Here is a 24218-nt window from a genome sequence, read left to right on the forward strand (position 1 = left end):
ATGAAGTAAAACAGGCATACTGGGGAAAGAAAATATTCTTAAATTTTTTTTCTGGAATTTCACTTTATTAAATTAAATTTTTAAATCTGTTTTTAGGCTTAAATTTCTTTGTTGGGTAAGGCTTGATACATAAGGATAAAGGTTTCCTCAACTTACAGAGGAGAAAATTCTTGATGATGTCAACTTAGTTGCAAAAAGAAAGAGCTGAAAACAATAAAATTTATTGGTATCAGTTAATCATCTTAGTTCTAATCGACAAACTAATTTTCACACCAACACATTAATGACCTTAATGGCCAACATTTGTTAATTACAAAAGCTTTCTCCCTCTCTCTCTTCCTCCCTCACCCCTTCTGTATATGTGTGTGCGTGTACACTTATCAGTCAGCACTGGGAGAGATCCCCACTAAGAAGTTGTTGGATGGGGGCTTAAAACAAGGTTAAAACCGTAACAGTTAAGATGTGCTGTAAATTCTCTACAGATTTTTACTACCCATGTTATTCTGGTCTCCTAGGTTACTGAAAACAGTTCATCCTTCATTTCCATCTAGAAACAGTAAATGAAAACAAAATATTAACCAAGAACTTAAAAATAGCAAAGAACAACAACTCCGAATAAGAATGGCAATTATAATCTTGATCCTAGAAAATATACCAGGGTGAAAGGGCAACCATACCGAAGGTCTATTTATAAAAATATAATTCTTATTTTTATACTACAAAAAGATAAGGCCATTGATTGGCCGTTCAAAGATTGTGCAAGAAGTAAGGAGGCACACACAGAGCCTCAGAGTAGATAAAGATGAACGTAAATTCACAAAGTCTGTGACAGCAGCACATCGTGATGAAAAAGCAATTAATCAACAGCCTGCACTTTTAGTAATTATTCAATGAAAGTCAATTGCTAGGGGTCAACATCCCAATACATTTTACTGTTTCTCCTATCGTATCTACTAGTTCTCTATCCACAGAGAATAAAACTCTGATCACAAGTATATTCCTGGCTACTGCAGTAGAGGAAAATAACGAAAATAGCATATACAAAAGCAGATGGGTTAACAAAGATAAGAAACACGTAAAGAAATATGCTAGCATTTCGTCACTCATATTTTCAGAACTATCTTCTTTCCGCTGCTCAAACATCCTATAAGACACAGGGGTCCCTTCTTGAAATCTGCCATTTCTTCAGTTTTTTACCATTCTTCCATGAATATCTTAATGAGTCTCTTGGCCATCCAGTCCACTCACAGGTATCTGACATTATTATTTGCTTCTGGAAGCGGCTGCTGCTCCGCAGGCCTTCGCGGGTGTCTTGAAGGAACAAACCTGGTTCTCCGGTCTCTACTGAGGACATGCTGAAACTAGGGTTCTCTCTCACACTCAAAGAGGACAAGGAAGCCAAATTGTGCCATTTCCAATAGAAGAGGCCTTAAAAAAAAGAAGTCAAAAATCAGCCACATTTAAAAATACAAACTCTAAAAAAAGCAGTGCAAATTCTCACACATTTCTCTCCTACATTTTAGCTAAGATGGAAGAATAAGTAATTCAAATAAAAAATTTTAACCCTTCACTTTGACTTTAAGTATTTTCCTAAAAAATTTAAGAGGTCATCACAGGGTATATAATAAAAACACTCCAAATAATTGACAGCTCCTAAAATTAATTTTAAAAACCAGTTAAAATTGTAAAGAAAGTCTGGTGATCGTCTTTTTGAATTTCACCACAGCCAGGATAGAAGATGAGCTTCGAGAAAATACTATTTCTCTACACTCACATCTTACTTGGAAATGGCATGAACAAGCATGGTTTAAACTGAGCTATAAACTGGGCTACTAAACTGACCTAAAAATTTTCTCTCGGCTGTGAAATTGCGAAATTACATATCCGGTGCTAAAATCTTGGTACCATGGATCAGCTATAAGATAGTTATCTCACTTTCCCCCGATTTTCTTTCTTATAAAATACAGGGCTGGCTCTTCTTAAAGGGGCAGGTGGTTTAAAACACAGACCATGCTGCTGGGGTTAGGCTACGCCACCTGTTCCTTCTACTATGAGCCCTGGGCCATTCTGACGTACACTCCTGCTTAGAGAACCACCACACCAGATCACGTGCAGGATCCAGTTCCACAGCCCTAACATTCACAAAGTGGGGCGGTACCGATTCCATTAAACAATCCAGCTTGATAGGCTTAAAATATGAATCAGTGTATCACCTTCGCTTTGCCTAAACCCCTCCATTCAGAGAAGAGCTTGCAATTAAAGCTAACGTGCCAATTGGATAAAATCTTCAGTACAGATTTTAACCCAAATTTTCCACATTTTTTCCTCAGGTATTTTACCCAGAACACGACTGGGGGACAATATTCACAGTTATAAATTGCTTCTATGACAGGCCGTCCCGAATTACATGCTGATGTTAAAATGACAGCAGCAACCGTCATTTCTTCACTGACTCAAATGATAAAACTATCCCCAAGGCAAAGGACACGACCTCCTACCCAGAAGCATCTGCAGCACCCAGAATACTCTACCTGCGGAGTGCGGTCCTCCCTGGCTGCTAACCAGGTCTGTGGCCCACGCTTCACTCTAGGGCACTTCCTCTGATTCCTGGGCTGTGGGCGGGGTGACGTCCGAACTCCCCTATCTGTGCAGTCATTTAGTCAGTGACTCTGGTGACGCCCAGCACCCCCAAAATAACACTGTGGGCTCCCACTAAAGGGATACAAAACTGGGATTTCAGAGAACACCGTTTTTCTTCATCTCGCCGGATTCTGTGTGTAGGCCGTTGTCTGTTTCCACATAGCTTCAAAATGACTTCACTCCAGATTTGTTACCAAATCAACGGCATAATTTTATGGGTTTTTTTCCCCGCAAAGAAATATTACTTGGTTTGAAGGGGCCTCCTGGCCCCAAGACAAGCTGAAAAAATGGATCAAGATTTCAAGATTTCACATAACAAAGCAAATGCATAGAAGTACACAGGAAACCGTTAATAACACACATTCTGGCAAATTACTACTGCTAGCAGTTTAATTCTAGTGTTTTAAAAAGAAAAATACCAAGATATCAAGTGTCATTCAATATTATTTTATTTCACATTAGTTTTCTGACACTAAGTTAAACAGTCACTGGCCTATGCCCTAGTAAATTACTGTGTTAGAATTCCATATCTAAAAAAAGTTACATATAGTCCTTACTCAGCTTTGAGATTCAAAATTCAGTATCTCCTTTCAATGTCCCCTTAACCACTTTATTATCAACCTCAGCTCACTGAAAAATGCAGCATTATTTCTTCAGAGTCACTGCCATCTTAGATGCTACTTTGAAATTTTAAAAAGAGTACCTTTTACAGCTGAGCAAGTAGTGTCAACTTTTAGATCTCTCTTCTGTCTCCGATAAAGTGAAATTCCCCAGGGGAACCCACTGACTCAAGAGCCCGACTGCCTGGGTTCATATTCCGTGTCTCCCTGCTCATTACTTGCGTTGTGATTTTTGGCAAGTAACTTCATTACCTTGCTGTGCCTCAGTTTCCTCATTTGAAAAATGGGATTATAATTGTACCTATTTCAAAGAATTGTTGTGAGAGTCAAATTAACATGTAAAGGCACCTAGAACAGTGTCTGGCACATTTTAAGCCCTACATAAATGTTAGCTGCTATTATTACTTTTTTTATTGAGCTCCAAATTCTCATACTGTTTCACATGTGTACACAATGTTTGTTCAACTAAAATACTACCAACTAAAATAAACAGCTAACATTCAAAGGGCTCATCATGGGCTGCACATGCTGTGGAGAGGGTAAGAATGGAGGGCCCTGCCACTAATGGTAAGTGGGACCTTCGCTAGTGGAAAGAAGAGAGAAGATTCCAACATATTTTTATTCATTTCACAAATATTACTTAGCGCCTTCCATACTTAGCTAGGCTCTAGGGGTATGGCAATGAACGACAGACAGAAGGTCCCTGAACTCTGGAAGCTTAAAAGGCACTCCATGTGAGAGCCAAGTAAGGAATGAGGACTTGTCTTCCAATCCAATGAAACACAACACTGCTTAAATACCTTACAAGCAGGAGCCAATGCTGGCATTACGGGTCACTCCGGCTTTCTAACAATGACATACAGAAATGGCTGCAATGAAAAATTCAGTAACTTCCCATGTACTGCACCCAAAATGTTCCACTGCTTACAAAGCACATTAAAGGGGTATCCACCATATTTCTGGATACAAATAACATACAGGAGATTTACAAACACATACAATCTTATCTGAACAGTTTCCATAATATAAGCTGTGAAGGCCTGGTTCCTAAATTGTGTCCAAATGTAACCTATTCATGCTTTGCTCTATACCCTTGTGCTTTTTCTCCATCCCCCTCCCCTCCTTCTTTTACTTCACCTCCAAGTGGCTGCCTACAAATACCAAATATCTACCAGGAAAGTGCCTGCAGACAAATGTGGTGGCAAGAATCCGTTAGTCATCATGGGTACAAGTATTAACTCCAAAAGAACACACGTGCGTCGTCTTCTTCTTACACCCTCCCATTGATGACAACTTTCCACTCATCTCCTCCCCAAAGAGAATGCCTTTAGGTGAAGGAACCCTCTCATACATACTGACTGGCAAAGTGTTCTCAATTGTTTCCCTCCCCGGTGACGGACCACCAGAATCACAAGATACATAAGGTCCAAGGGGCTCTAGTCACAAATAAGACACATTAGCAAGTACTTCCCTCATCCTTTTAAACTACTTCTACTCTCACAAGAAGCAAACTATTGGATCCCACCACTGTTCTCATCATTGTTATGCCTATATAAACCATTAAATTATATCTGTGGAAATACAGTCAAAATAAACTTCTTGCTTAAGGAAGTCAAAACTGCTTAACTAAATCCAACCAAAAACTTAACTTCTCAATGCACAACATACTGGACTCGACACTGAATATGTTTAAGATATTTACAAGCAAACTGAAAAATTAAGTAGACCCCCTGCATGTAGATAACATTCTTAACACTCATAGCCATGAATGTCAGACTTAATCAACAAAGTAATAACCAGCCCATTGTTTTTTAGTTCCTTGATTTGGTATTGGACAATTACTCTTCCTGTTTGTCATTTGTTAACTCTTAATTAGGAATGTCACTTAGAAACTAGATATGGAGAGAAGCCTTTCAGAAGGGGCCATTAAGGCTTCCCCAACATTTACCTTTTTGTCCAAGCATCACCTGTCCACTGATGACAATGATATGTAATGGGAATTTGGAAACTACCGAATACTCAAATAAAAGGACTAACTGCAGTTCTATGCAACTTTAAAGCCATCTTCCAATTTGAAAAACACATCAATTTACTCTATAAGTCAGTATGTATTGCCAACGCCCTTAATTTACAAAAGCAGAAACAGAGCAGTAATCAATGTACATATTCCACACTTGGACACATTCGAACCAAACTCATGCATTCAAATGTTTGAGCAACCTATGCTTATGCAAAAAGTTATCCTGAAAGATTAAATATGATAAAGCATGAGACCATTGGCACAGGCCTGGCAAACAAACAGTACTCAACATTGCCCACTGTGACTTTTACACCTTTCCAACTTTAGAGTCCTGAATGCAAATAACATATAATTATGTATATAATACATACAAGCTAATAGGCATTAATACTATATAAATACAGCCAGTATGTTAGTGTACGAAATAACGCACTTCATCTAGACAAAGGTGAGTTTAATTGTAACAAAATGATCCACAAAGAAGCAGAGAAAACTTCCTAACAGTAGTGTTAAATATTAGTTCTTATTTCTGCTTATCAATTAAGAATAAAACCTCTACACGGACTAGCATGAATTATAATTAGCAGTCAGCTGACCCTAGAGAACTAGCTCAAAAGGAACAGTTAAGACCTCAAGCACGTGGACAAATGGCCACTTACTTGCAACGCTGCACCAACCACTGAAATCTGTAACTTAAATACTAATACTGGAATCCTACATACATTCATTACCTGTCTCATGCTAGAAAATATTACATTTTTCACGTCCCCACATACATTTTTTTAAATACTCAAATCACTTAAACTTTCAATATTACAGCATCCAGTTTTTTAAAGCACTTCAACAGTCTCAGCCACGCATTATTATCATAGGGAAAATGAAAAGGCAGTTTGGAGAGCACAGACTTTCTTAAATAAATATTAAGGCAAGCATTAAAACTAATCCTACGCCCGCGTTACGAAAAAAGTAAATCTTCGTGTCTCCCAGCCTCATCTCGATTCATAGGACAATGCACATTCCCCCTCCCACGCCTAGAATCACGCCCCGGGCGCGTGGAAGAGGGGCGGGAAGAGGCACGGTACTCCCGGGTAATGACCTGTCCCTGCTACTTCCAGCCGGGTTCTAGCACACCACGGCTGGATCCACGTGGACTTCCAGGCAGGGCGGCGAGACCCACTGCCACTAGAAGCCCTAGCGGACCCGCCCCGCCCTCCCGCGGGGGCCACTGTCGGGCAGCCGGACACTGGCGGAGGACAGCGCGCGCAGTCCTGGCGGGGGTCGGGGCCGGGGGCGGGGCCGGCGGTGACGCGCCGCGGGGGAGGGGAAGGGAGCCCAGCTCCACTCACGCGCGGGGGCGGCACCGGGCCGTCGCTGCGTCTCTCCCGTTCAAAAACTGAAAGGGGGGCCGAGGGGGGCGGGAAGGAAAGACCTGATTCCTTGTTTTATCCGGAAACCGAAGGGCCGGCAGGAAATGACGAAGGCAGAGGTCGTCCAGGTCCGTGCGGTAACCGGTTCCCGCGAGTCCGGCCCAACTCCAGGGGAAGGGCCCCGAGAGGAGCAGCCCGATCGCCTGCCGCCTCCGGAGTGAGCAGCGTGAGTGGACCCGCGTCCTTGCGCCTCCCGGGCCCCGATCTGGCGTCACCCGGCCCCGCCCTCCGCCCGGCCGCCCCGCCCCTGACTCGCTGGGGTGGAGAGTGGAGAGGACAGGAGGGGAGAGGAAGGGTAGTACAGGTCCAGGCCGCCCCCGTGCCCCCAGTTGGGGCTTGGAGGCTCCTTCTACCTGCTTCACCTTTGCTCGGAACTTCTCAGGGTCTTCGGAAATAGTGAGGCTCCGAGTTCCAGAAACGCAGACAAAGACGTTGAAGTAGCGGCATCTGCAATGCAAATATAGGGCTGGCACGATGCCCCCCGCCCCCCGTGGTTGGGGTTTAGCTGGAGTATTTAAAGGTTGAATCACATGCAGCCCACGGGCGGGGGGAAACGCAAAAGATCTGGAGCTCTTGAAGGCTCCAGCCTGAGGCCACTTCCTGAGAAAGGATTATACTCTGTACCTGCTCAATCGGATTTGTTTTTCCGAGGGAGCAGGTCTCACAAGATTGGGGTCAGGGCTGACAGTGTTAAGGTTTGGGAGTCAGATGCAAGTGACAATCCTGCCCCTCTACTCCCTAGATTGTATGACTTCGGGCAAGGCGTACTATTGTAACCACCACCACTACCCCGATTGCTTCTGTACAATGGAGTGCCTCCCAGCAGAGTGGTTGTGAAGTGTAAAGGAATATATTGACTGTCCAGCACGTAAACCCTCAAATGTTAATTGCCGGCCTCTAGTTGGTTCCTTCCTCCTGAAGGCCTATTAGCTTGTAACCTTCTGCGTCAGAAACCCAAACCTTCAGTGTTTCAAAGGCTGAGAGAAAGAAAATCACATTTATGCAGTGGGTTGTGTTATAAGGAACTCTTGGAACTATACAAGTCATTCTAATCTGAAGTTACACCAAAATTAAAAAGTACTAAGTGAGAGACAAAAATGATAATGTTCAAGACATGATGACAAGTGATGCCCAGTTTTAGAACCAGCTAGACATGATACCAGGAACACAAAATCAGGAAACTAATTTTCCGTCTAAAAGTTTATCAAATGGAAACTGATCCCAAGCTGTCATATTTTGGCAACTGTATCTTTGGATACTAATGTTTCCCTGGGACTTTATTAAGCTGATCCTAGCATCTCCCTACTGAAATCATTCAAACATTACTGTACAGGAAAAATATGTGAAAAAAAGTTTAGTTTTCTCAAATGACGAATTTCAGAAATTGATGAATCATGATCCAAGCACATGTGATCTTGCTGAAACATTAACTCGCCAGGAATGAACCATTCTAACACCCTTTGGGCATTTTGCTTTAGAATGAAGCAGAAGGCTGCGGTGGTATGCAGGAACCGCTCAGCAGGTGTATGTGTGCATGCTTGGTTAGACTGGGGCACGCTGGGAGGGGATGGTCATAGTTTGGGTTATGGGGGGGGGGCAGTTCTGTACCGTGACTTTGGACAAAACCATTCTTTATTCTTGGCAATCTTACAGAGTCATGCCATTGGTCATAATGGAGGGCTGGACAGGAAAGGTCTGCCCTGAGTGCAGATCTTTCACAATGACACTACTAAAAATAGCCCCAGTGCTGTTCCCTGGAACTGTGGAACAGTAGTGTCATTGCATACCAATGGTGTTGTCTAATATATGTTATATAATCCACGTTAACATTTTACCATCTGGATGAGCGGTAATTTGAAAGCCTCTGTAACTACAGGCTGGCATTTTTGTAAGCTCTCTAGAAATAGACCTCTCATTGAGTGGCACAGGAACAGAATTTTGTGAAAAATCGAAGCCAGAAATTAACCAGGCTCAGATCCAATCAGGCATTAGAAAATAGGTAGGAAACAATGTCATAATTTGTCAGATACGTGCTACTGGCCATTACTATATATTTCCTGCTTCTTCCCTGATCTGTTAATAACTCCCAATCCTGAGACCTACCACCCTTGCTGCATAATTGCTCCAGGGCTTCTTCAGCGTCTCAAATCAGATATGTAAAGTCATCTCTCTTTGCCAAACACAGTCATTGTTATTTTACATTTTGGCACCAACAAAATTCTATATTCCATAAATCATAATTCTTAGTCTTTGGTCTTCCAAAAGTTCCATTGCTAAAGTAGATTGATTACTTACTATCAATCATAATATTAAATTCAAAGAAACTCTGGAGCTTAGTTTTAAGGAACGTGAATTGAAACTTTAACTATACCAAACCCCCCTGTGCCTTGTATTCTCTTTAAAAAAAAAGCCACAGCCACACTGTAATATATAGGAATTTAGATTTTGTATCTATAAATTACTATATATAATTTAAAGTAAGTTCTGTTTTTATTATTCCCTGGCTAATTTTTACAAGACATTTTATATTCGTCAGACACCAATAGATGTTTTAGAGAAATTAATTAATTAATTGCCCTTGATGTTGACAGTTTAAGTTAAATGGCCATTCACGATACTCACTTTATTGTAAATGAGTGCATTATGCCCCCAAATGTCTGACGAAGACTTCGGATGTTAGCAAGGGGCAACTGTGCCACCTGGCTTAGGAGCAGACCTCTAGGGAAATTTCATTCATTTTGTGCAGAGGCACACTGTAAGAAAGAAAACAGACTTCCGGCCAAGATGGAGGCGTAGGTAGACTCACTGTGCCTCCTCACACAACCAAAAGAAAGACAACAAATTTAAAAACAAAAACCAACCAGAACTGACAGAAAATCAAACTGTATGGAAGTCTGACAACCAAGGAGATAAAGAAGAAACATTCATCCAGACCGGTAGGAGGGGCGGAGATGGGCAGCTGGGCGGACAGGACTCGCGGCAAGGCAGCGGCTGGCAGAGCGGACAATCTCACACTCGAGTGCAGATAAACCGGGAGGAACAACTGGGGAGCAAGATAGACCCAAGGCTCCAGGGCGGGGAAATAAAGCCTCAAACCTCTGATTGAAAACACCTGTGGGGGTTGAGGCAGCAGTAGGAGAAACTCCCAGCCTCACAGGAGAGTTCGTTGGAGAGACCCACAGGGGCCTAGAATGTACACAAACCCACCCACCCGGGAATCAGCACTAGAGGGGCCCAGTTTGCTTGTGGGTAGCAGGGGAAGTGACTAAAAACCGGCAGAGAACGGAGCAAGCAGCCTTGTTCCCTCTCGGACCCCTCCCCCACATACAGCGTCACAGCACAGTGCTGTGGGTTGCCCTGCCCTGGCGAATACCTAAGGCTCCGCCCCTTTGCGCAACAGGCCCAAAAAGATGACAAAAATGGCCCAAATGAAAGAACAGATCAAAGCTCTAGAAAAAATACAGCTAAGTGACAAAGAGATAGCCAACCTATCAGATGCATCGTTCAAAACACTGGTTATTAAGACGCTCACAGAATTGGTTGAATTTGGTCGAAAACTAGATGAAAAAATGAAGGCTATGAAAAGTGAAATAAAGGAAAATGTACAGGGAACCAACAGTAATGGTAAGGAAACTGGGACTTCAATCAACAATATGGACCAGAAGGAAGAAAGAAACATTCAACCAGAAAAGAATGAAGAAACAAGAATTCAAAAAAAGGAGGAGAAGCTTAGGAACCTCCGGGACATCTTTAAATATTCCAACATCCAAATTATTAAATACCAGAAGGAGAAGAGGAAAAGCAAGAAGTTGAAAATTTATTTGAACAAATAATGAAGGAAAAATTCCCCAGCCTGGCAAAGGAAATAGACTTCCAGGAAGTCCAGGAAGCTCAGAGAGTCCCAAAGAAGTTGGACCCAAACAGGAACACACCAAGGCACGTCATAATTACATTAGCCAAGATTAAAGATAAGGAGAGAATCTTAGAAGCAGCAAGAAAAAAGGACACAGTTAACCTACAAAGGACTTCCCATAAGACTGTCAGCTGATTTCTCAAAAGAAACTTTGCAGGCTAGAAGGGGCTAGAAAGAAGTATTCGAAGTCATGAAAGGCAAGGACCTACATCCAAAATGACTCTATCTAGCAAAACTATCATTTACAATGGAAGGGCAGTTAAAGTGCTTCTCAGATAAGGTCAAGTTCAAGGAGTTCATCATCACCAAGCCCTTATTATATGAAATGTTAAAGGGACTTATCTAAGAAAAAGATCAAAAATACAAATAGTAAAATGACAACAAACTCACAATTAACAACCACACCTAAAACAAAAACAAAAACAAACTAAGCAAACAACTAGAACAGGAATAGAATGACAGAAATGGAGACCACATGGAGGGTTATCAGCAAGGGAGTGGCAGGGGGAGAGAGGGGGAAAAGGTACAGAGAGTAAGTAGCATAAATGGTAGGTAGAAGATAGGGGGAGGTTAAGAATAGGAAATATAAAAGCCAAAGAACTTATATGTATGACCCATGGACATGAACTAAAGGGGGGAAATGCGAGTGGCGGGGTGCACAGGGCAGAGGGGACTAAAGGGGAGAAATGGGACAACTGTATGTAGTAGCATAATCAATAAAATATATTTTTAAAAAAGAAAACAAACTCTGCCCCTAATACACACTGACTAGCTTACTGAGCCAAATCTGCATTAAAGAATATTTTGCAGGCTTATAGGATAGATTACAAGATATTTTGGTGGGTGAATGTCTGCAATGCCTGCGTTGTTGTAGAATATCTAGGAAAAAATGCAGAACAATTTCTTGAACATTTTAGGTACTCTTTTTCTTGATATTAGAAAATGGCTGTTTTATCTTTTAAAACTACAGTACAGTTATCACCTATCATTTGTTCTCCTTTTAACAGAATGTCTAAAGTAACACTTCTGGATTTCTTTCGCATGTTAGGTCATTTTACTTAGACTTACCTTTTCTGTCCAACACAAAGGAGGAACTTACTCTTAAAGGAAAGATTCAATTTCCTTCCCAAACACAAATAAGAAACCATTACTCTTTTCTTGCTAATTGATACAGTTGCTATTACCACTCTTATTTTCTGTGGGAATGTCAAAAGAATGCGTTTCCTTGAATAGAAGTCACAGCTGTGTCAATAGTAAAAAGTAGCTTTTTATCCCATAGCTTCTTTCAGCCACATTTGGCCAGCAGGCCAAAGCTAGATAAAGCTCCCAACATTTCCGGAGGAGTCGGAAGGCACATGGAAGAGCATTGGCGGGGCTGTCGCACCTTCCCTAGGTGCAGCGCCTCTCCGAGCATCCCAGCCCGTGGCTTGGGTCTGTGTTTCAAAGTATTCAGTTGCTTTAATCTATGTGATAGTTACTGTTTGGAAACTCTGCAGTGGCATGTCAAACCGTACCCCTTTATTAATGACTAATAAATTCCAAATTTTAACCTTTATGTAGAAACTATGGTGTTTCAAAGTTGAAAATAAGGAAAAATGTTCCATGCCTTAGTTATCTTATCTAGACCAGGAGTTAGCCAACTTTTTCTTAAAGGACCAGATTATAAATATTTTAGGCTTTGAGAGCTGTGAGGCATCAATCAAGGATATTATGTAGGTAATTATAACCATTTAAAATGTATCTATGTAGAAATGTAAAACCATTCTCGGCTCCGGGCCATACAGCAACAGGCAGCTGGCTGGGGTTAACCAGCAGGCCGAATGTTGGCCAGCCCTTCTCCACTCACACCATTGCTCACTAACAGAAACCTGCTCTTTTTTTCTCTCTCTTACAGCCGCATGCCTGGGGATTACGGAGTGATGGGTGACGATGGCTCTATCGATTACAGCGTTCATGAGGCCTGGAACGAAGCCACCAACGTTTACTTGGTAGTGATCCTTGTGAGCTTTGGTCTCTTCATGTATGCCAAGAGGTAAATCTTTGAGAACCTTAGTTGAGATAAGGAACTGGGCATTTAAAAGCTTGGCAGGATGGTTTATTTGTTTTGTTTTATCTGAATTCGATGCACAAAAACAATTTCATCAGCATTTTTGTTCTCACTCTGAAAGCACTGACTACTCGGGCTCTCGAGCTCTAGACACTGAGGGTTGGCTTGGAACTCCGTTGCTGTAAGAGATGGAGATTTAAGTGCCGCTCCCGGCACCTGGACCGGCTGCATGCACTGTACTCCCATGCTGTCATTTCTCATACAGCTCAGTTTTATCCTCCAGCCGTGTTCACTGACTGTCACCCTTGGAGGAGCACATTTTGGGGGGCGGGGGGCCTGTCCCTGAAATGCAGAAACAGTAACTCCTATGTGTTCAGCAATTCTCTTTGTACATTTTAAGCTTTCCCTTCTGTTTCTTCTGCAAGACTGTATCATAGCACTTCTTGAACAATGTTGGTATTATCTGATTACTTGTCTGTGTATTCCACAAAAACTTCAGTCCCTTAAGAATAAGGACCTTTAACCTTTGTGTCCCTGGTGTGCCGCGTAATGTAAATTCTCAATAAACATTTCCTACTTTTAATTCTGTAGGTGCTGTAGCATAATTTAACTGTTCTTGTTCTCCCCCCCCCCCCCCCTCTCTCTCTCTCTCTCTCTGGCTCCTTTCCTTTAAACAGTTAAAAAGAAAAAAAGAGGGAGGTGCTTTGAAGAGAGAAAGCAGTTATTAGTTGAACTGAGTTGCTTCTGCTTATAGCCACATGTTTCATGGTGTCCTCTACCGAAGGCAAAAAGGCATTAGAAAGTTCAAAATAATTAGTAATCCCCAAATTGTCAACGTTTGGTTTGGGGAACAGTTCAGAGCCTATAGTTGCTCTCAGACACACAAGCTCAGCTTTCTTAGCTGCCTGAGCCCCTGGGGCCGCCTACTCTCCAGGGGGTGGGCGAGAGAAGGCTCCACGGAGCAGCACTGGCCCACTTGCTGGAAACAGCTTTCCTCTGAAAATAGCTGCTATCTCCTCCTCACCCCACTGTTTTAAAAGCAAGGGCACACTTACCCATTCTAAATAGATGGCCCCACTAGGGCCATGCTATTGTATTTAAGAAATATGCTTATTCATTATTTTCCAAAATTAAGGTCTGCTCACATTATGTGTATAGTCAGACCCAGAAAGGTAGCTTTATTTGGAGGACATGCGAGGGAGGGGAAAATCAGGTGTTTTCTTCTTTATGCATTTTTCCCTACAATATTGGGCTTTATCGGGGGCAGGGACTGGAGGCCCAATGGAGGAGCACAGTTGTGGTAGGAAGTGGATGTGTTCAGCCACTTTCTTTTCTTCCTTACAGCCCTGTGGCTGTGCAGGCACAGCTTCACACTTTGTAGTGAAAGAAAGAATACTTGAGCCAAGGAAGCATCCACAGAAACAAAAGAAAACATGGATTCCTTGCCACTTAAATCCTTGAATGTAGTTTCTGATTATAATGATCGTGAGAATGTTATAGTCCCATAGATATTAATACAAGTCTCTTTTCTGCATTGGTTTTGTGTTTTAGGAATAAAAGGAAAATTATGAGGATATTCAGTGTGCCACCTACAGCAGAAACTTTGTCAGAGCCCAAGTTTTATGACACCATCAGCAAAATTCGTTTAAGACAGCAACTGGAAATGTATTCCGTTTGTAAGTATATTCTGTGCTTAACGCTGTACATAAACTTGTTTAAAATAGATTTTTTGGAATTGAATCCAGTTAGCAAAAGGTTTTCAGAAATAATTGACGATGAAAAATGAGTGCCTTTTTCAGAGGCTCAACATACAATATCAGCAAGGGCAGATTTGCATGATGGTAATGCTTCAGGACCCTGGGTGTGTGCGGCCCCTTCCAAAGCCCAGAGAAGAACCCTAGTAACGTGTGCATGTGATCATGCTTTTGTAAAGTTTGCAAGAATTAGCTATTTGAACATTCAGTTAAGATTGCTATCTCTTCCTACTGTAATCTTTCCCTCCTTTGTACTTCCCCTTGTGTGGAATGGCTTTGAAGTGGCCGGGAGCATTTGGGGGATCTAAGAGAAAGTGAGTTGGAACTACTTTTAGTTGGGGTTTAAAGTTTGTATTTATGGAGTTTGCAGTCCCTTCTGCTATAGTTAAATTACTTCAAGCCAAAGCAGGGTAGGAATGGCTTCCAGGAAATGGCATGTGACATCATTGTGCATGCGTAAGGTCGGAGGTCCTATCTCAGTAGTAGTGTGTTCTGTAGCATGAACATGGTGAGTATGTGGCTCCTGGAGAAGAAACAAAGTGTAAAGTGCATGGAGTCAGAATGAATTATAAGCCACAGCCATTTATGCAACCATCTAAAAAAAATTAGGGTGTTGCTTCTGTGGTGTACAATTAAGCTGAGAAAAGCAAAATATAGTAGTATATGTACTATAATGCCACTCTTTTAAAATCAAAAGACCAAAACATCCCTTGTATTATCTATGTATAGTATAAATGTTCTATATAATTATGCAAGTGTGGAGGAAGGTTTGGAAACATATACATCAGATTATTAAAATTATTACCTTGATAGGGATAGTGTGGGATTTAAAGAAAAAGATTGGACATTTTTTAAGAGAAATATATCCACAGTAAAAACTTAAGTGTGTGTGTGTGCGCGCGTGTGCATAGAGAGAAGCAAGGAATGAAATTTTAGGTAAAAAGTAGGAAAAAAATAGTGGGTTGGCCAAAAAGTTCTTTTGGTTTATTCTGTAAGATGAGTCTAGTAGCACTTAGTTCATTTGAAACAATTTCATTACATTGTATTGTGACAGCTGTCATATCAGCATGCATTTTTTAAAAAAACTATCAAAATTGGTGAATTTTTGTGTAGCCATTTAATATTGAACATGGAAGGAAATAAGCAACATTTTCGGCATATTAGGCTTTATTATTTCAAGAAAGGTAAAAACGTAACTAGAACGCAAAAGAAAGAAAAAGATTTGTTCAGTGTATGGAGAAGGTGCTGTGAGCAATGGAACGCACCAAAAGTGGTTTGCGAAGTTTTACGCTGGAGATGTCTCACCAGAGGATGCTCCACAGTCAGGTAGACCAGCTGAAGTTGATAGCAATCAAATCAAGACATTAATTGAGAACAGTCAACGCTATACCACACAGGAGAGAGCCAACATACTCACTATATCCAAATCAATAAAGTTATTCATGAAAATGAAAAATGTGTCTTTTATTTTACGGAAAAAAGCATACAGACTTTTTGGCCAACAAGTAAAACCTCTGAAAAATTCTTTAGCATACATTTTATCCTAAGAACTGATAACAGCATTTCCTTTGGGGAAAGCAGCTAGATACGTAGCTGTAAGACTGACTGATCAGGTAGGATAAAGACACACTTTCATTGTTTTTCTTTTGTCCCTTCTGCACTTTGTACCATATGCATGGGTTACCGGTCCAAGCTAAGAAGTAAAATTAACATGGCAGCATTATTCACAGCAGCCAAAGTGCAAACTGTCCTTGACGGATGGATGAATACACAAAACGTGGTACATAGATACAGTAGAATGTTATTCATCCTTTAAGAGGAAGAAAATTCTTACATATGCTACAATACAGATGAACCTTAAAGGCGTTATGCTTCATAATTATTATTACAATGAAGTAAAATAAGCCTAGCCAAGAAAGAGATACTATTTCTTTATGCTACTCAGAGTGACTATATCACCAATAGTATAACATATACCATTTTAAACCCAGTGTACAGGGGTTTTTTCCTTCTCTGATGGGAATGGCATAAAATGAAATTTATCAGAATTCCTGTCTTTGTAAGGTGTATCAGTTTTCTATTGCTGCTGTAACAAAGTATCACAAATTCAGTGGCTTAAAACAACACAAATGTATTATCTTACTTTTTTGTAGGTTAAAAATCCTACAACAGTCTCACTGGGATAAAATCTATGTGTTAGGAGGTTTTTCTTCTTAATACTTTATTTTTTAGAGAGAGGGAGAAAGAGAGGGAGAGAAACATAGATGTGGGAGAGAAACATCCATTGGTTGCCTCTCTCATGCCCCCTACTGGGGACATGGGCGGTAACCCAGGCATGTGTCCTGACTGGGAATTGAACCAGCTACCTTTTGGTTCCCAGGCTGGCATTCAACCCACTGAGCCACACCAGCCAGGGCAGTTTTATTCTGCCCTAGAAGAGAATATGTTGCTTTGCCATTTCCAGCTACTAGAGACAACCCACATTTCTTGCTTTGTGGCCCCATTCCCACATCTTCAAAGCCAACAGCATTGCATCTTTCTAATCATTCTTCCATTTTTCTATCTTCCTCCTGTCTAAACTCAGCCAGGAAAGGCTCTCTGATTTTAAGGAGCCCTGTTATTAAGTGGGGCCGAGATAATCCAGGGTAATCTCCCCCTCTCAAGGTACTTACCTTAATCACATCTTCAAAGTCCTCTTTGCCCTGTAAGGTAACATATTCACAGATCATGGGGATTAGAATGTGGGCCTCTTTGGAAACCATTATTCTTATAAACAGTGTGTGTGTGGGGGGGGGTGGATTTGCACATTTACTAAACCCCTTCACGTTGGATCATTCACCGTGTTCGTGACAACCTAGCCCTAACAAAGTCTGGTGGGCAAGAGGAAATAGCAAACAAAATTCTTTTTCTTAAAGAGGACTCCCAAAGTTGTGCAAGCTTAAGGCCACAAAAATCTGAATTCACGCACATCTCCCCAGAAGTGTAAACAAATAGCATCTTTGTTGGCTAGGAAAGAATGAAGAGACTGAGTTGTAAAGCTAAGCAGTGAGTGGCCCTCATGAAGATTTTAGCCCTATACTTTCTCTAGTTTTAGGTTAAGACCATTTTCAACTATTTCTCAGAAGGACAAAGAGAATACAGAATTGCATATTTGTTTTTTCTTCTAGTTTGTATTACAAAGTTCAGTAATAGGTCTCTTAGGTTTATAAGTTTAACTATAGTCAAATTCCTTATGATGTGAACAAAAGCATTATTATTTATCTTAAGATGGAAATGGGAGGCAAGAAAGGAGGAAATTATAAAATTCATTCAATTTCAATAGCTTAATAATGTTTATTCTATATTTTATTTTTTTAATTTCTTGTTCATCCTATATTTTAAAGCTCTGAATAATCCTGATATACAAATAATAATAATAATAAAAACATATAAAACGGATATCAGCAATATTGAGAAATTAGAGGATGACAAAGAGGGGAGGACAAATCTTTACCGGAGACTTCTGTTTAATTCTAAGTTAATTCTTTACTGAGATGCATGGCTTAACTGTGATTTAATGATGTTAGCTAGTAATTATTTCACTATTTTATTAATTTTATCTTTCTTTCTTGTTTTTTTTGTTTGATTTTGAATAGCAAGGAAGTATGACTATCAACAGCCACAAAACCAAGCTGACAGTGTGCAGCTCTCGTTGGAATGAATTCTCAGAAAATGAGCAACACAAGCAATTGTTAAACAGTATAGTAGCAAACTCCTCATTCTACTAAATCATGCACATTTTTTAAAAATCTTGTTTCTCCATAAAATCATTTTACTTGTGACTTTTCTCCAATTCTTTTGGTCTGTTTTGTTTTGCTTTTTAAAATTTCATCTCTGACTCGCTTGTTACAGAAATAAAAAATGGTTCAAAAAGCCTGAAAACAGGAGGATAAACTATAACCAGAGATATGGTGATTTAAAGACTTCTGGTTTCTTCAGGGTACAATCAGGTAGGAATGAAAACCCATCTTTGGAAGTGGAAGTCTGAAGTTTAGACTACTTTGAGTTAAACATTTTTGCAAAATCAAAAAAAAGAAAGTCCAGTCATTGGCATAATTTCCTCTGGTTGTACTCTGTGGTAAGTGTGATATGGATAACTGATTTGTGTCCTCATTGCTGTCGTACCACTTTGTAATTGAATGAACTATTTGCTTATTCAGAACTTAGCATAGCAGACTGCCTTTTGTATACCATGAAGCACACCCATCTGGTAATTATGGGAGCTTTCTGGAATTTTTTCCCCCCTTGATTGTGTTCCTAGGTGTTTGCTTGCTTTTTTCTTTAATTCTACAGTTTCATTTCCACCATAAGGGTCTCCTTTAGGCCGCATTGGGGCCATGTCGCCAAATAATGGACATGTTATATTGGTGTCAGCAACTTGCTTTTAGGTCATATGACTATCAATGTTTAATGTAACTGTGTGGTTTCTTATGTTTTTTTTAGTATAATAAGCTTCCCTGAAGACTCTCTTATCTTGTACTATTTTGTACTGTACATTGAAATGTTCTACCTAATTGTTCATATTTATTTAAATTACAGCTGGTTGCAGATAGTGGCAGGGAAGTTTAACTGTCCATGTAACTGGCCAAGAATTAGAGTTTTTGAGTCAAAGGTATTTTTTAATCCTCTCCCGAGGACATGTTTATTGATTTTTGAGAGAGAGAGAGAGAGAAAAAACATCAATGTCAGAGAGAAACATCGATTGGTTGTCTCCTGTACATACCCCTGACTGGAGATTCAACCCGAAACCTAGGTATGTGCCCTGACCAGGGATCGAACGTGCAATCTTTTGGTGCATGGGACGACGCTCCAACCAACTGAGCCACCCAGCCAGGGATTCAAAGGTATTCTTAATTCTAAGAGTTAATATTTCAGCATTATTTTCTTTTCTCCTTATAATGGTAAAGTGAAATAATAGAAATTTTAAGTAAAAAGGTTTAGACCGAGTAAAATCAGTCGGGAGTTGTGTTTTCTTTTAAAATTGATTATAGCGTTCAAAAATGTATATATTGTGCAAGGTAAATTGTTGACCAAATGGACTGATTCTTAACTCACAAATGAATGAATGCACCGCCTATACATAGATGAGAAACTATGTATAACTGAAGGATTGTAAACAGTTATAATTATAGCCTGGGGGTAGCAGAGCAGCAAGGAGCCGATCCTGAACTTCGCTTTGCTCTGGGAGACACACTGCACATTCCCGTGGGCAGGGAGTGTAATCTAGCAGGACCTGCTTACCTGCTGCACTGACGTGGGCACGATATGGACGAATTACAAACCTGGCCATCCGCATGATCTGTAAAGATAGTGTACATAAGTAAATATAAATCACAGTGGAGTTGACTGTGGTGGGTTTTGTCTGCGTCTACTAGGTAGTGACAGTCACAGCTGAAAGCTGGTGGACTGTTTGGTGAACATCAAACCCTGCAAGTGAGAGAGGATGAATGCCTCCTTTTTTTCTCTAACGCTGACTGATGGGAATCACTCACCCCCACTGGCAGGAACAACAGCAAGTCGGCCTTTGAAGTTTCTTCTCTGCTTCAACAGCTGAGCTGGGAGAAGCATAGAAGCCTGCAGCCACACTTCAAAGCGACAGCAGCTGACGGTCCTGCCTCTGCCCGCCCCCATCCCACCCCCAGTCCACCAAGGATTCAGTGGAACTATTTTCTTTGGAAGAAAAATGGAATGACTAATAAAATGGTAAATAACACTTGTGTTCTCCTTTTCCTCCTTTCTTCCCTTTTTTTAATGCATAAGGTATTCAGCAGTAAGCACCAGTCACCCTATGGGTGCACAGCTTGAGCGTGTTAAATAGTTGATGTTTAGCGGATGCCAGCCAGCTGCACTCAGGGAAGGGTTTGGCTGCTAAAGGACACAGATGTTTGCTATTGACCTCACACTGCTTCAGGTGGGGTTAGTTATATGATTCACCAGAAAATGAAATGCAGAGTTTATGGTAAAATCGGTGTCATGTCGGAAGTATTTTTAGTATTGAGTAGAAGCAACAGATAAAATAGTGATAATAAAAATAATTTCAGATAATAAAACCAAATATATCTTAGAAAATATAATTAAAGAGAATGGAACCCACTAATTCAGTCAGCAAATGGTTATTAAATATGTATACATGAATGACCCGTGGACTTCAATTCTAAGAACAGAATTCAAATAGGCAGAGGTGCTGGAAAACTAAATGGAAACAAGGGTACTTATTTGCCGACCTCTAACCCGTATGCAAAATAGTGAGAATAGGGGCTGGGGCTCAGTTTTAAGTTTCCCACTTGACTCCCTGATTAAGTCAGGGCCAAACTTGCACGAAACTATAAAACAAGAAAAGTTCCCACCTACCTTGTTGCCTCCCTTCAGTCTCATAAGTCTATGTGGGGCAGACAGGTCTTAAATGCGGATTTAGGAGGAAGGATGAGGACCAAGCAGAGAGCTATGGTGGTAAACTACTAAGTCCTGTAGCACACATGGAAGCTTTCAGCAGCAGCGACCCCTCACTTTCTGCTGGCATTGACTGTCAGGAGCCGACCTACCGCCGACCCTTGACACCCTTGACACAGTCAGGACGGATGAGATGCGTCTGCACAGCAGACACAGCTGTAGCTGGATTTCCTATATATCTCTTCTTGCACGCAGGTCTTTGCTATTACTAGGTGGTAGGATTTTTGAGCACTTGTATTTCGGGCCCACTGATCTGCAGAATTCCAATGCAATTGTACAAAATGATTTCTTGGCCATAGAACAAAAGTCCCTTATAACCCCTCCACAGCCTATTTCTCCTACTTATTGGAAGATTAATATTAGACCATGGGCAGGCTAGCTGCCCGAAAAATGGGGAAAAGTTTTACTAGATATCCCCCTTAGTACAGCCCCCCTATACCTTGGACAGGAGTAATAATTGACGGAACTAGATGGGTAAAAGAGCAAGGAAAATAGGTGAACTATTATGATGAAAGCACAAGGGAACAAATACAAAGATCATCCCCTGCAAAGTGCACAAAGAAAGAACCTAACAGGAAGATAGATGGCTGAGTTAGAAAGCCTAACCACACAGACCCTTTAATAGTTCACATATAACCGCTGACTAGTCCAGCCTATCTTTTTGACCTATGCCAAATTCTGAAAACTTTGTTAGCCATCAAATGATCGATAGACATTTGAAACTTTGTACATGTAGTTACTTGTAGTTGTCTGATTGATAGCCCTCCTGGTCAAAATAACCTTAGTATGAACAAATCTGTAGAACTTCCTGTACATTTTCTTGGTATTTCTGTATAGACTTTTTCTGCTTGAGAAATCATGCCATGCACCTGTTCCTTTGATGTTATGTAACAAATCCCTATAAAAATAAAGCTTGATTAAACTCTTTGAGTTCGGTCAGACCCACAAGGGCTGGCCGTTCTCCGGCATCAAACTTGGTGTCTGATCCCTCATTCTTCACCTGCGCTGTCCATCCTTCAGGGACCCTGAGACCCGCCGAGGCTGGACCCCGGCAATTGACCTCTCACCCCCAAGTAAATGAGTGGCATGTAGCATTGGGTTCCATACTGATGTACTTTCTACCTTTATTTGACCTAGATATAGTAAAAAACTAAAGTCGTTTATGTAGATTAGTAACATTCCACATCCTAGGTAGGAAGATGGGATAAGTCACAGGGGAGGCCACTTACTGTCAGGTCCATTGGTGGTAGTTCAGCCCCAAATTTGATGCTGAAAGAGTGTTGCATTGTTCACCTCTTTTCTTTTCGATGTTTACTAGTTCCAGAGTTTCTTGAAAGTGTAGCACTATCCCAGGGATTTTATGTTAATATATTTTGACAAATTTCCAACTACTGAAGAAAGTGGGGGATTTTTCACTGCTACCAAGTGTTGGTGTTATTAAATTTAACTGCAAATGTTTTTGGCCTCAAATCTGATTTGATTTTTAAAAATGCACTACATAAATGTAAAGTATTTATGACACCAAGTACATGTATTACTTTGCAGTTTAAAAATCTAGGACCATTCAAGTTGACTATAATCTAATATAATTCATATCTAAATGCTTTCTCTCACCTAGTATTAGTATAGTAACTAGACCAAAGTAAATGCTTGGTAAGTATTTGTTGAATTAATCATAATAATTTATAGAACCCATGTTTTATTTTTATGTTTTTGAAAACTATTTGTAGATTCTGCTTCTGGTAATAGCTGAGTAATCATATCAGACTAACAGATAATTATTATGAGTTCAGAACAAACCATAAAAAACAACTATTTGACAGTAACCACAAGCAGACAAACCAGAAGGCGGTTGACCCGTGAAAGATGGGACTGCGCTGGTTAAGATTTGTGTTTACATGGTTCTTTGTCTGAGAGATATTTCCAAGTCCACCAGGTGAGAGTAGCTAGAACTCAGGTAGAAAGCTATAGTGAAATTGTTTGAGAAGATGACAGAGCTCAGGGATTCTAGGGAGGCTGGAAACTGAGAAGGAGCCTCACAGAAAGGAGTGAGCCTCAGGAGGGAAAACCCCAAAATCTGCATATAAATTCTGACAAGTCCTTGGCTCACCCCAAGGAACCTACAGAGGTTCCTTGAACTATGAACCTACAGAGACTCTTTGGAGCCGGGCAGGAAACAAATAGCTAAGAAGCTGAAAGGACTAGGCAGAGTTTTCAAGTTCGACTCCTGCCCAAAATAACACTTTTCAGAGAGACAAAGAATCTAGGATCTCTACACCATACCATCCACAGTGTCTAATATAAAATAGAAAATTACAGGATGAGAAAGACAGTAGCATGATTCAAGGTTAAGAGAAGAAATGAGACAATGTGATCCATAGTCAAGAGAAAGAATAGTTGATATAAACTGACCCTAAGATGACCCAGATATGAATTGATAGACAAGGAATTTAAAGTTGCTATCACAAATATGTTTAGGTAAATAAAATACTTCTGGATAAATGGTAATTAAAAAGCTTTATCAGAAGCATATCTACTGTACAGGAAATACTAAAGGCAGTTCTTTGGGCGAAAGGGAGGTGATAACAGACAGAAACTCAAACTTAAGCAAACTCTATGCATAATGAATAACCAGATAAGGAGAAATAATAATAGAGCAAGTAGGGGCTTTTACCAACTGAGGATAAAGAGTTTTTGGTATTATTACAACTTTTCTAGAAACTTGAAATTATTTTTTAAAGTTACAGGAAAAGTATTTGTAAATCAGTTTCTTGGTAAACCTGATTATGTTTTTTTGTGCAACACCAATTACGGGCAATACTAAAACACAGGCTGGGTGTCCAAAGGTACCTTCAACAGCCCTGTGCTTCTTCCTCCCATACTCCATCCCACAGCACCCAATACCCTTCTGTTCTCTACCAAAACCTGCCGCAGCAATCCAAAACACACTTCTCACAGGTGCAACTGACTAGCATCACTGTGTCATCTCACAGATTGGTTGTCCTGCATAAACAGAGAGAGCCTTTAATTGGTGAGTTTTCAGACAGTACAGAACAGTGGTACTTTTTACGGATAAGAGAGGCTTGGCTCGGGCCAGGTAGTTCACTAGGTTAAACGTCATCTTGGTGTGCCAAAGTTGTTCAATCCGTGATCGGGGCACAAAAAGAATCAACCGATGAATGCACCAATAAGTGGAACAACAGCTTTCTCTCTCCTCCTCTCGCTCTCTATAAAGTTAATAAATTTTAAACAGCAGCCTTGATGGCCTCTGGAATCGTACCATGTATGCAATTAACTAAACTCCCATG

The 24218-nt window shown here is 40.6% G+C and overlaps 1 protein-coding gene and 1 long non-coding RNA gene across 6 annotated transcripts; one reads left to right on the plus strand and one right to left on the minus strand.

Annotated features, from left to right (window-relative positions):
- Positions 1-202: 202 nt before the first annotated feature.
- On the minus strand, positions 203-7271 carry LOC128779879 (uncharacterized). Of its 3 annotated transcripts, none has more exons than XR_008425946.1 (3): positions 7070-7271; positions 2532-2919; positions 203-1428 (listed from the first exon to the last, which is right to left on the minus strand). It is a non-coding gene; the product is annotated as an uncharacterized lncRNA (long non-coding RNA). The 3 variants fall into 3 exon arrangements; XR_008425944.1 differs by lacking the exon at positions 7070-7271 and adding an exon at positions 6710-6849; XR_008425945.1 differs by lacking the exon at positions 7070-7271 and adding an exon at positions 6627-6726.
- On the plus strand, positions 6738-22026 carry SMIM19 (small integral membrane protein 19). Of its 3 annotated transcripts, none has more exons than XM_045186744.3 (5): positions 6738-6873; positions 12515-12652; positions 14219-14343; positions 18057-18145; positions 19965-22026. In XM_045186744.3, the coding sequence occupies exons 2-4, from the start codon at positions 12519-12521 to the stop codon at positions 18119-18121; spliced, it is 324 nt and encodes a 107-aa protein (XP_045042679.1). In that variant the 5' UTR covers positions 6738-6873; positions 12515-12518; the 3' UTR covers positions 18122-18145; positions 19965-22026. The 3 variants fall into 3 exon arrangements, with proteins under 3 accessions (XP_045042679.1, XP_045042678.1, XP_024434615.1); XM_045186743.3 differs by lacking the exon at positions 19965-22026 and adding an exon at positions 18313-19445; XM_024578847.4 differs by lacking the exon at positions 19965-22026 and having other exon boundaries at positions 18057-19445.
- Positions 22027-24218: the final 2192 nt, after the last annotated feature.

The sequence above is a fragment of the Desmodus rotundus genome, chromosome 13 (genome assembly GCF_022682495.2).
Source record: "Desmodus rotundus isolate HL8 chromosome 13, HLdesRot8A.1, whole genome shotgun sequence".
NCBI lineage: Eukaryota > Metazoa > Chordata > Mammalia > Chiroptera > Phyllostomidae > Desmodus > Desmodus rotundus.

Coding starts and splice junctions, on each gene's coding strand:
- SMIM19 (XM_045186744.3), top strand. CDS start 12,519: ATGCCTGGGGATTACGGAGTGATGGGTGACGATGGCTCTATCGATTAC. Junction 12,653..14,218: donor CTCTTCATGTATGCCAAGAG/GTAAATCTTTGA, acceptor TTTGTGTTTTAG/GAATAAAAGGAAAATTATGA. Junction 14,344..18,056: donor ACTGGAAATGTATTCCGTTT/GTAAGTATATTC, acceptor GATTTTGAATAG/CAAGGAAGTATGACTATCAA.